Source organism: Balaenoptera physalus (genome assembly GCF_965194825.1).
Source record: "Balaenoptera physalus genome assembly, chromosome: 1".
Taxonomy (NCBI): Eukaryota; Metazoa; Chordata; class Mammalia; order Artiodactyla; family Balaenopteridae; genus Balaenoptera; species Balaenoptera physalus.
Window position 1 is genome coordinate 138,963,900 of NC_138882.1, and position 8,256 is coordinate 138,972,155.

Here is an 8,256-nt window from a genome sequence, read left to right on the forward strand (position 1 = left end):
GCACCCCTAATGTCACCTTTAATTCATAACAGTGCTAAGATAGCATCCTTCATTAGATAAATTTGGTCAACGCAGAGCAATAGTGTTAATTCAGCTCCAACACATGTCTTTGTTACAGTTCTCATTTCAGTGTAGGCAGCTCAGATAAGCTTATCACAGGGCTTTGAACTGACATTCTGGGGTGGCACAATAGACAATATTACCAAGAGAATCATTAATGAGCATCAAAAAATATTACTTCCTTCAAAGATACTTTAAGTCCATAGTTTATAAGGCAAGAAGTAAAAGGAAAGCTCTTCCACTTCCCCATGTAAGATTAAAATCTAATCAGAACGTGTGCAGATTTATACTCAAGAAATGCTACATGAAATTTAGCTGGAGAAACCTAGTACCTCTATAGACACAAATTTTTTCTGAAGAGGGTCATCCACATGAGCTTCTAATTGAAAAGTTCATCAGTAATGTTCTTTCTTGTTTGTTTTGCCTTGTTACTCAAAGGTTAAATCCACTTTGGATTTCATTTTGAATTAATGAAAATGATTTAATCTTAGAGCATTAGTAATCTCACTTTATTTAGGCCTATAGTTAAAGAACTAGCTTGAGAGCCCTTTGCAAACAAGACCAGTCTCCACAGCAAAATGATACCCAATCTCTCTTTTAAGGCTATTTTCTAAAATCTGTGGGCCATGACTGTAGAATTCTTCACTCCCCAAATCACATTAACAATGTTTGACATGATGACAGAGAAAGCAAAAAGAATTCATTTCTGCCAAATAAGTACAGGCAACGCTTCTGTTTTTTGCAACCATTCTCCTCTTATTCCATTTTGGTAAATTTCTAAGGAATGTTTAAAATCTGTAAGACAGACCTTGGCTTAAGAGGTGGCCTCTCTGCCATTTTCATGGCTGATTTGAGACCCATTATGCACTCGATTCCGCATTGTGAAATCCAGGCTGGGGACAAATTTCTGCCTGTCATCTTAGGAAAGGCCAGGAGTTTTGCACCATCCTGTAGTGTGAAAACAGAAAATCAAAGCCAGGGTAGGGCTGCCTGCTTCTTTCCTAATCAGCTTGCTGCTTTCTTGAGGCAATCTTGGTTGTCACCATCTCAAGCTTAGAAGGGTAATTTAGTAGAATAAAATATGTTTAAACAATATCTCCCCAGGGAAAGTTCCTCCTTACACTTAAAATTGAATGCAAAAAGGTAATCAGTTAAGTAATCATTTGATGCTTGGCTAAGAACCATTGCACGGAGAACACATTCAGGAAGCACAAAATTCTTTTTTTTTTTTTTTAACCTGATAAGACCCCTAATCAGAAGCCAAGAGTCCCAGATATTTTCCTCATATTGCTCATTCTGTTGCAATGACAGCCCCATAAAACTATAGCTTATGGACTAAATTTGCTGCACCTCTCATCCCAACAGTATGAGGTAAATTGCACAGATAAAAATATCTTACAAGAATTTTTAAAATTTTTAAACAGTTCACTGAAAATGACAGCATGCATAACTCTGTCAATGACCTCTCCTGTCTAATGTTAATTTCAGAAGACAAGTTTCCGTTGTAAATGTTTAATCAGTGTAGTCCCAGGAACCCAGAGCAGAAAACCTTATCTTCTCTCCCAACTTCTTTGCTTTGCAAGCTCTATTGCTAGCTCTATCTCAGCTCCTTGCAAGCACTTTAGGCAAGCTCTGTAGGTTCTGAGCTAAACAAGAAGCCCTGTGGTTTGATTCCATTAGTCTGAGCCCTGGTCCGCTGCGAGCAAACTGCAGAATTTCTGCTTGCAAATCCTGGCAACCAGGTTCTAGACCAGCCACAAACACAGACTGTACACATAATTCAACACTGTTCTGCCCAAACCTTGCCTGAAGCCAGTCAACCACAGCAGAAAGCATCCTACCTTCCATCATGGTGGCAGAATTGCATTCCTTAATTTCCAAAGAGTCTGAAAAAATACAGGAGGATACGATTCCAGGTCCCAGCTAAGTCCTCACAACGCTGCTGCCGCTGCCGAGAGATCTGCTCTGTCCGATGCTGAAGCCAAAGGAGACAAGTGTTAACCCCAAAGATAGGCCATGGATGCTGCCGGTGCTGCTTCACCTACAGGCTCCCAGGAAGATGCTGCGAGAGAAAGGGAGAGGAACAGCAAGCCGGCCAAGCTGCACCGCCTGCGCTGCCTCGGCCAATCCCTTCAGCTCTGGACCGCGTCACATGGTAGCCAGCCTGCATCTCCTGACACAATACCCCCGGAGAGCACACAGAACCTATTTCCCGTCCCCATTCCCCTCCACCCCCATCCCCTCCGCTTGTCACCAAATGCACAGCCCCTTCCCCACCTGGTGACGCACTTCCCCCGCCCCTCCTCTTCGTCTTCTTAAGCCTATTGCAGCGTCTGGGTACCCGAGATTAATTAGCAGACGCTGCCACCTTAACCGGAGACTCTGGCATGAAACGAGCACCTAAGTGGCTCGCTGCGGAGGGGACTTTCTTTTCTTTCTTCTTTTTCTTTTCTTTCTGTCTTTTTTTTTTTTTTTTTTTAAGAAAAACTTCTTAATTGTTCCGTGCAGCCTGAAGTCTTGGCTGCACACTTTCAAGCTCCCATTGCTATCTCCCTTTGCCCTGAAGGAATTCCAAATGTCAGTTATCTGTGGCCTTCGCACACTTCTGTGACCCTCTCTCGCGCTCTCTCTCTGCCCCTCTCTCTCTCTCTCATTCAGGAGAGAAAAATCAATCCGGCTGACGTCACAGCATAAACAATTATCCCCAAAAGGATGATGCAGAAGAAATATCACCCCAGTTGCCTTCAAAAGAGCCAGAGAATTAATCGCGCATGACACGCCGAAGGGCTGGGAACTGTCATTAAAACAAAGAAACAAAAGAACCCACCCGAGTGGGGCTCTGGAATCGCACTGGCAACGCTTGAGATAATTTCTGGGGCGGGAGGCGGGAGAGAGGGGAGCAGGCGGGGAGGGAGGCCTCAGCCCGACGGAAGCCAGCTGTGCGCGCCGCTTCCTCCCACTCGGACCTGGGCCGCCGGGCGCCGACCAGACCGCGGGGCGCAGCTCCGCTCGGCGTTCGAATCCCGCCGCCGGCGCGTCCTCGGGCCCAGCGCACACGTGAGCCACCGCGCAGCCCCAGGTGGAGCGCGGCTGCCGCCGCCGCCCACCGCAGTCCCTGTAGAAACCAACTTTCTTCTCAATGACACCTTTCTCGCCAGGCGCCTCTAGCATCCGTCGTCGCCGTTAAGCCCATTCGTTCATTCCGGTGGGAATCCGGCGGGAGACAAACGTGCCGGTTCCGGCCCGAGGGGTGGGTGGAGCCCAGGGTTACGCAGTTTCCAGGGACGGGGTCGGGGCGCCGTGCTGCTACTTAAGTGGAAAGGGTTATGACACCCCAGCTGCTTGGGTTGAGACTGTCACCCGACTGGTCCCTAGGGATCCAGGAGCCTTTGAGAGGGCTCCAAGCCCCGGGGTCTGGCTATCCTCGTTTCCTTTCAAGCAGGCTTAGCCCTCAGAGGGCCAAGGAAGGAAAGGGCAGGAGGAGTTTAGGAGGGAGGAGGAGAAAGAAGGGAGTTGGGAAGGGGAGGAAAGTCCTCTCTAGAACCCTAGACGACAACATCCGGCAACGTGACTAAGAGAAAGGCCACTACATCACAGAACAATTCTGAGCATCAAATGAAATAATTTTAAGAAGTATGATGCATTAGACCATCAAGGTTGAGTCTCTAATACTATTATTAATTATTTATATTATAAATATACCCATGAACTTTTGATATTGCCCAGCCCTTGTCACAGTCTAGTTCTTTCTATGAGAGCAAATATGAGGTATTGGTGGCTGAGGACTACTGAAGAAAATATAACTAAAGGAGCTAACTGAAGTACCATATTAACAGATGAAAAAAATTCAGTTCCTTAGCAACTTAGAAGTTTTGAAAAACTCATTGTTCTCCCTAAGGACACATACTTCAATGGCCTTGAAATTTCGAAATGAAACTCTCCAGGGAGATACAAATGCTTGTGCCTTATTCCGTATACCTATGAGGTAGCTGAATTTTAAAAGAGGAAAGAATTCCAAAGTAAAACCTGTCTTGAGTATAACTTACACTGCTCTGAAGACTGCAAGGGTATTATTGCCAAAATCAGATTGATTAGTGTGGGAGTATTTAGCCAAATGTTTTGTAATGGTTAAGAACATGGATAGATATTGGTGTCAAACAGACTGGGATCAAGTTCTGTCTCTGCCACTTCATGAGCTCTAGTGACCCTGTACAAGTTATGTAATTCTCTGTGACTCACAGCTTCCTTATCTGCGAAGTGAAGATAAGAGTACCAAGTTCATAGGACCATAAATAGTACTAATAACAAATCTTTATTAATGGCTTACTGTGTGCTAAGCAGTGTTCTAAATACTTTGCCAGTAAATTACTTAACATTGTGTCTGGAGCATAATATACCCTCCATGTTGGCTTTTTAATATTAGCATTATTACCACCAAAGGGCTGCCAGAGGCATCAAAGAAGTTTGCAGCCAACTGAGAGTTATACCACATGCACAGAGAACAACTCAGTGAAAGATTAGGTGATGCATCCAGAGGTGTAACATGTCAGAGAGTTCTCAGAGACTGCTCTGTAAAAGAGTGATTACTAAATAAGATAGGGAGCTCTAAATTAGAAAATTGGCTCAATATTGGAGGTAAGTGTAAGCACTGAAGTGTAGGGCTAGGCAACATTGTCAAAGATGTAAGGGGAGAGAAGAGCCAGGGAAATCCAGGCTGCCTGGCTTTTCTCACCCAATGTAAGTTTTACAGTGTGTTAGAGCAAACCTCTCAAATAGATTCAGTGTGGGCACACATCAGTTTTGCTTTCGACTTGGAGCAAAGCAACTAGCCAGAGACAGAAAGATGGTTCAAAGATTCTTTTGGTCACTGGGGTAGTTATAGAAAAAAGAAAAGTGTCTAGTTAGGATTGTTAGAGAAGGAACATGAAAGGGATGTGTAGTTAAAGGTTATAAGGCCAGTATCAAGACTGGTTGAACTTTATGCAACCTTATCAAAAAAAATGTTGTCAATTATAAAAGCATCCGATGAACAAAGTTCTGCTTCAAATAAAAAACTGCTGAAGTGTGTTATCAGAAAAGATTAAGCATTCTAATTTTTTCTCATAGGTTTTTTTTGGGGAAAAAATTGTTTTCTCAAGAACAAAGACAGTACTTTAGATTGTAACCCCAATTTCATCCCTTCCTAGGATAGTTTTTATTTACCAACAAGAAGGAGAATTTCTAGCTGCTATAATAATGGAATACTTTTTTCAAGTCTTAAATGGAAGTCAAAGGATCTGTGGAAAAGATCAGTCAAATTACTGACTTGCACCAAAGTACAGGGACTTCCCAGGAGTCTAATCCAGGATAGCGAGTGTGTGCCCAGATCACACCAGGCTCTCAGAGAGTGCCTGAGATTTGTCCAAGACCAAAAACTTAATTGCTGAAGTCACTAGACATTTATTTTTTTTTCTGAGATATTTGTATGCTAATGATGCCCTATTACACATTGGTTATTTTACAAATCCTATTATATTTTACTATGCACATTGAATTTCTTCACTATATCCCGATTGTTGTGTGTGTGTGGAAAATCAGCTCATATCTCAGAAAGAGGAAGAAAATAATGAGAACTGAGTCACAAATGAAGGAGGAAACAAAATTAACACAGAAGGAAAGTTTAAAAAATGGATCCAGATATGTATCTCCAAGACAGTGATCTCAGCACGACATTGACTCTGCCCCTCTTGCTATCCCTGCTGAGGCAGTTCCATGAATGTAGAAAGGAAAATATTGTCCAAGCCCTGGAAATCAGCAAGAGTCCCACTTAGAGAATCAGATTTCCATAGGATGAAATAGGTGAGGAGCAGAAAATATATATACCCATGCTCAGAATGTTTATACTCTTTGTTCAAAGGAAAAACTCCAACTGGAACTGACATGGGCAAAGAAGGGGTCTATTTGGATAGCTCACAATATGTGAAGCACTGCACAGCTGAGGGAAAGCAGGAATTCAATCCTCCAGGAAATGCTGTGACCAGAACCAAGTACTTACAACTCTGTTTCTCCCAGCACATCAGCTTCTTTTTGCTGCCTAGTTTTGCTCCCTGTGATCAGAGAGCTGGCCATTTAAATCCTTTAAGCTCACCGCTTGGCTATCCAAGATCTACTTCAAAAAACTCTGATTGACTGGCTTGGATCACTGTTCCACCTTTGAACCCACTAACGAGGCCAGGTTGATGAGGTCTCATGATAGATTTATTCAAACCAAAATTTACATTGGACTTAGTCACATGCCCACTACTGAGACTACACATGGGAGAGAGATAGGCAAGTTTCTGTGACAAACAACCTTTAATAATATGAACCCCTATTATGGTTGGAGGGGTAGAAGAGACATTGGCGAAGAAAGAGAGGGAACGATTACCAGAACAAATGTGGGGAGAGCAACTATGAAACAAAAGCTGTCCATCATGTAGACATTACTCAGTACACCTAAGATAAAATTTACAGAAGGATTCATGGTGGCAGAGGGACTCAGAATGCTATACTCAATCCCATTCGGTATAGTGGAGAGGTTATTTGTATATTCTCACTCACTATATCCAGAGAGAAACTTGCAGACCCTATAGCCATCCTCCTCCTCACTGTGGGGAAGGAGGGCAGAAAAGGGGAGAGCTGACCCTACATGTTGACCCACGGACACCAAAGACATGTCCTGAAATGTTTGCCACCCATTGGTCCAATGCTGCCCAGAGAACCACATATCCAGACCTCAACCAGTACTGCAGGAACTTCTATCAGCCGGGAGTACTGCTCTATCTAGACCTATATTGATCTTCTTATTAAATGGAGACATGTTGAAAACAATCTTCATTAAAATCAGAAATAAGACTTAAATCATGCTTGTTATTTAATACTGTTCTATGGATGCTAACCAAAAAATTAGGAATAAAAGGTATAAAATTGTTTCAGAGAGAGTGATATGTATTCATCACAGCATTTTATCTATCTGGATACACAGGAAGACTGCATTTGTTGGCTTTCCTTGCATCTGGGAGGAGTTATATGACTGAATTAAGGCAACGGAATTTTCCAGGCATGGCCTTTACAGGCATACTACATACTCTCCATACCTCTTTTTCCCAAATGGCACAGACCTACTTGATCTTCATTAGACTTTTTTTTTTAAATTATTACTTTTTTTTAACATCTTTAATGGAGTATAATTGCTTTACAATGGTGTGTTAGTTTCTGCTTTATAACAAAGTAAATCAGTTATACATATACATATATCCCTATATCTCTTCCCTCTGCATCTCCCTCCCTCCCACCCTCCTTATCCCACCCCTCTTGGTGGCCACAAAGCACCCAGCTGATCTCCCTGTGCTATGTGACTGCTTCCCACTAGCTATCTATTTTACATTTAGTAGTGTATATATGTCCATGCCACTCTCTCACTTCGTCCCAGCTTACCCTTCCCCCTCCCCGTGTCCTCAAGTCCATTTTCTAGTAGGTCTGTGTCTTTATTCCCGTCTTACCCCTAGGTTCTTCATGACCATTTTTTTTTTTGTTTTTTAGATTCCATATATATGTGTTAGCATACAGTATTTGTTTTTCTCTTTCTGACTTTCTTCACTCTGTGTGACAGATTCTAGGTCCAGCCACCTGACTACAAATAACTCAATTTCATTTCTTTTATGGCTGAGTAATATTCCATTGTATATATGTGCCACATCTTCTTTATCCATTCTTCTGTTGATGGACACTTAGGTTGCTTCCATGTCCTGGCTATTGTAAATAGAGCTGCAGTGAACACTGTGGTATATGACTCTTTTTGAATTATAGATTTCTCAGGGTATATGCCCAGTAGTGGGATTGCTGAGTCGTTTGGTAGTTCTATTTTTAGTTTTTTAAGGAACCTCCATACTGTTCTCCATAGTGGCTGTATCAGTTTACGTTCCCACCAACAGTGCAAGAGGATTCCCTTTTCTCCACACCCTCTCCAGCATTTATTGTTTGTAGATTTTTTGATGATGGCCATTCTGACCAGTGTGAGATGATATCTCATTGTAGTTTTGATTTGCATTTCTCTAATGATTCATGATGTTGAGCATTCTTTCATGTGCTTGTTGGAAATCTGTAAATCTTCTTCGGAGAAATGTCTATTTAGGTCTTCTGCCCATTTTTGGATTGGGTTGTTTGTTTTTTTGATAT

At 42.4% G+C, this 8,256-nt stretch overlaps 1 protein-coding gene across 23 annotated transcripts in view; it reads right to left on the reverse strand.

The window, feature by feature from the left end:
- The window catches only part of SGIP1 (SH3GL interacting endocytic adaptor 1), a 229,919-nt gene extending 223,050 nt beyond the window's left edge, over positions 1–6,869 (reverse strand). For 4 of the 23 annotated variants that reach the window (XM_082419358.1, XM_082419363.1, XM_082419362.1 and 1 more), the window contains exon 1: positions 1,902–2,298. In XM_082419358.1, the coding sequence (XP_082275484.1) occupies positions 1,902–1,911 (10 nt within the window). In that variant the 5' untranslated portion in view covers positions 1,912–2,298. The other 19 variants (XM_082419347.1, XM_082419345.1, XM_082419344.1 and 16 more) reach the window with 12 other exon arrangements.
- Between the last annotated feature and the right edge of the window lie 1,387 nt (positions 6,870–8,256).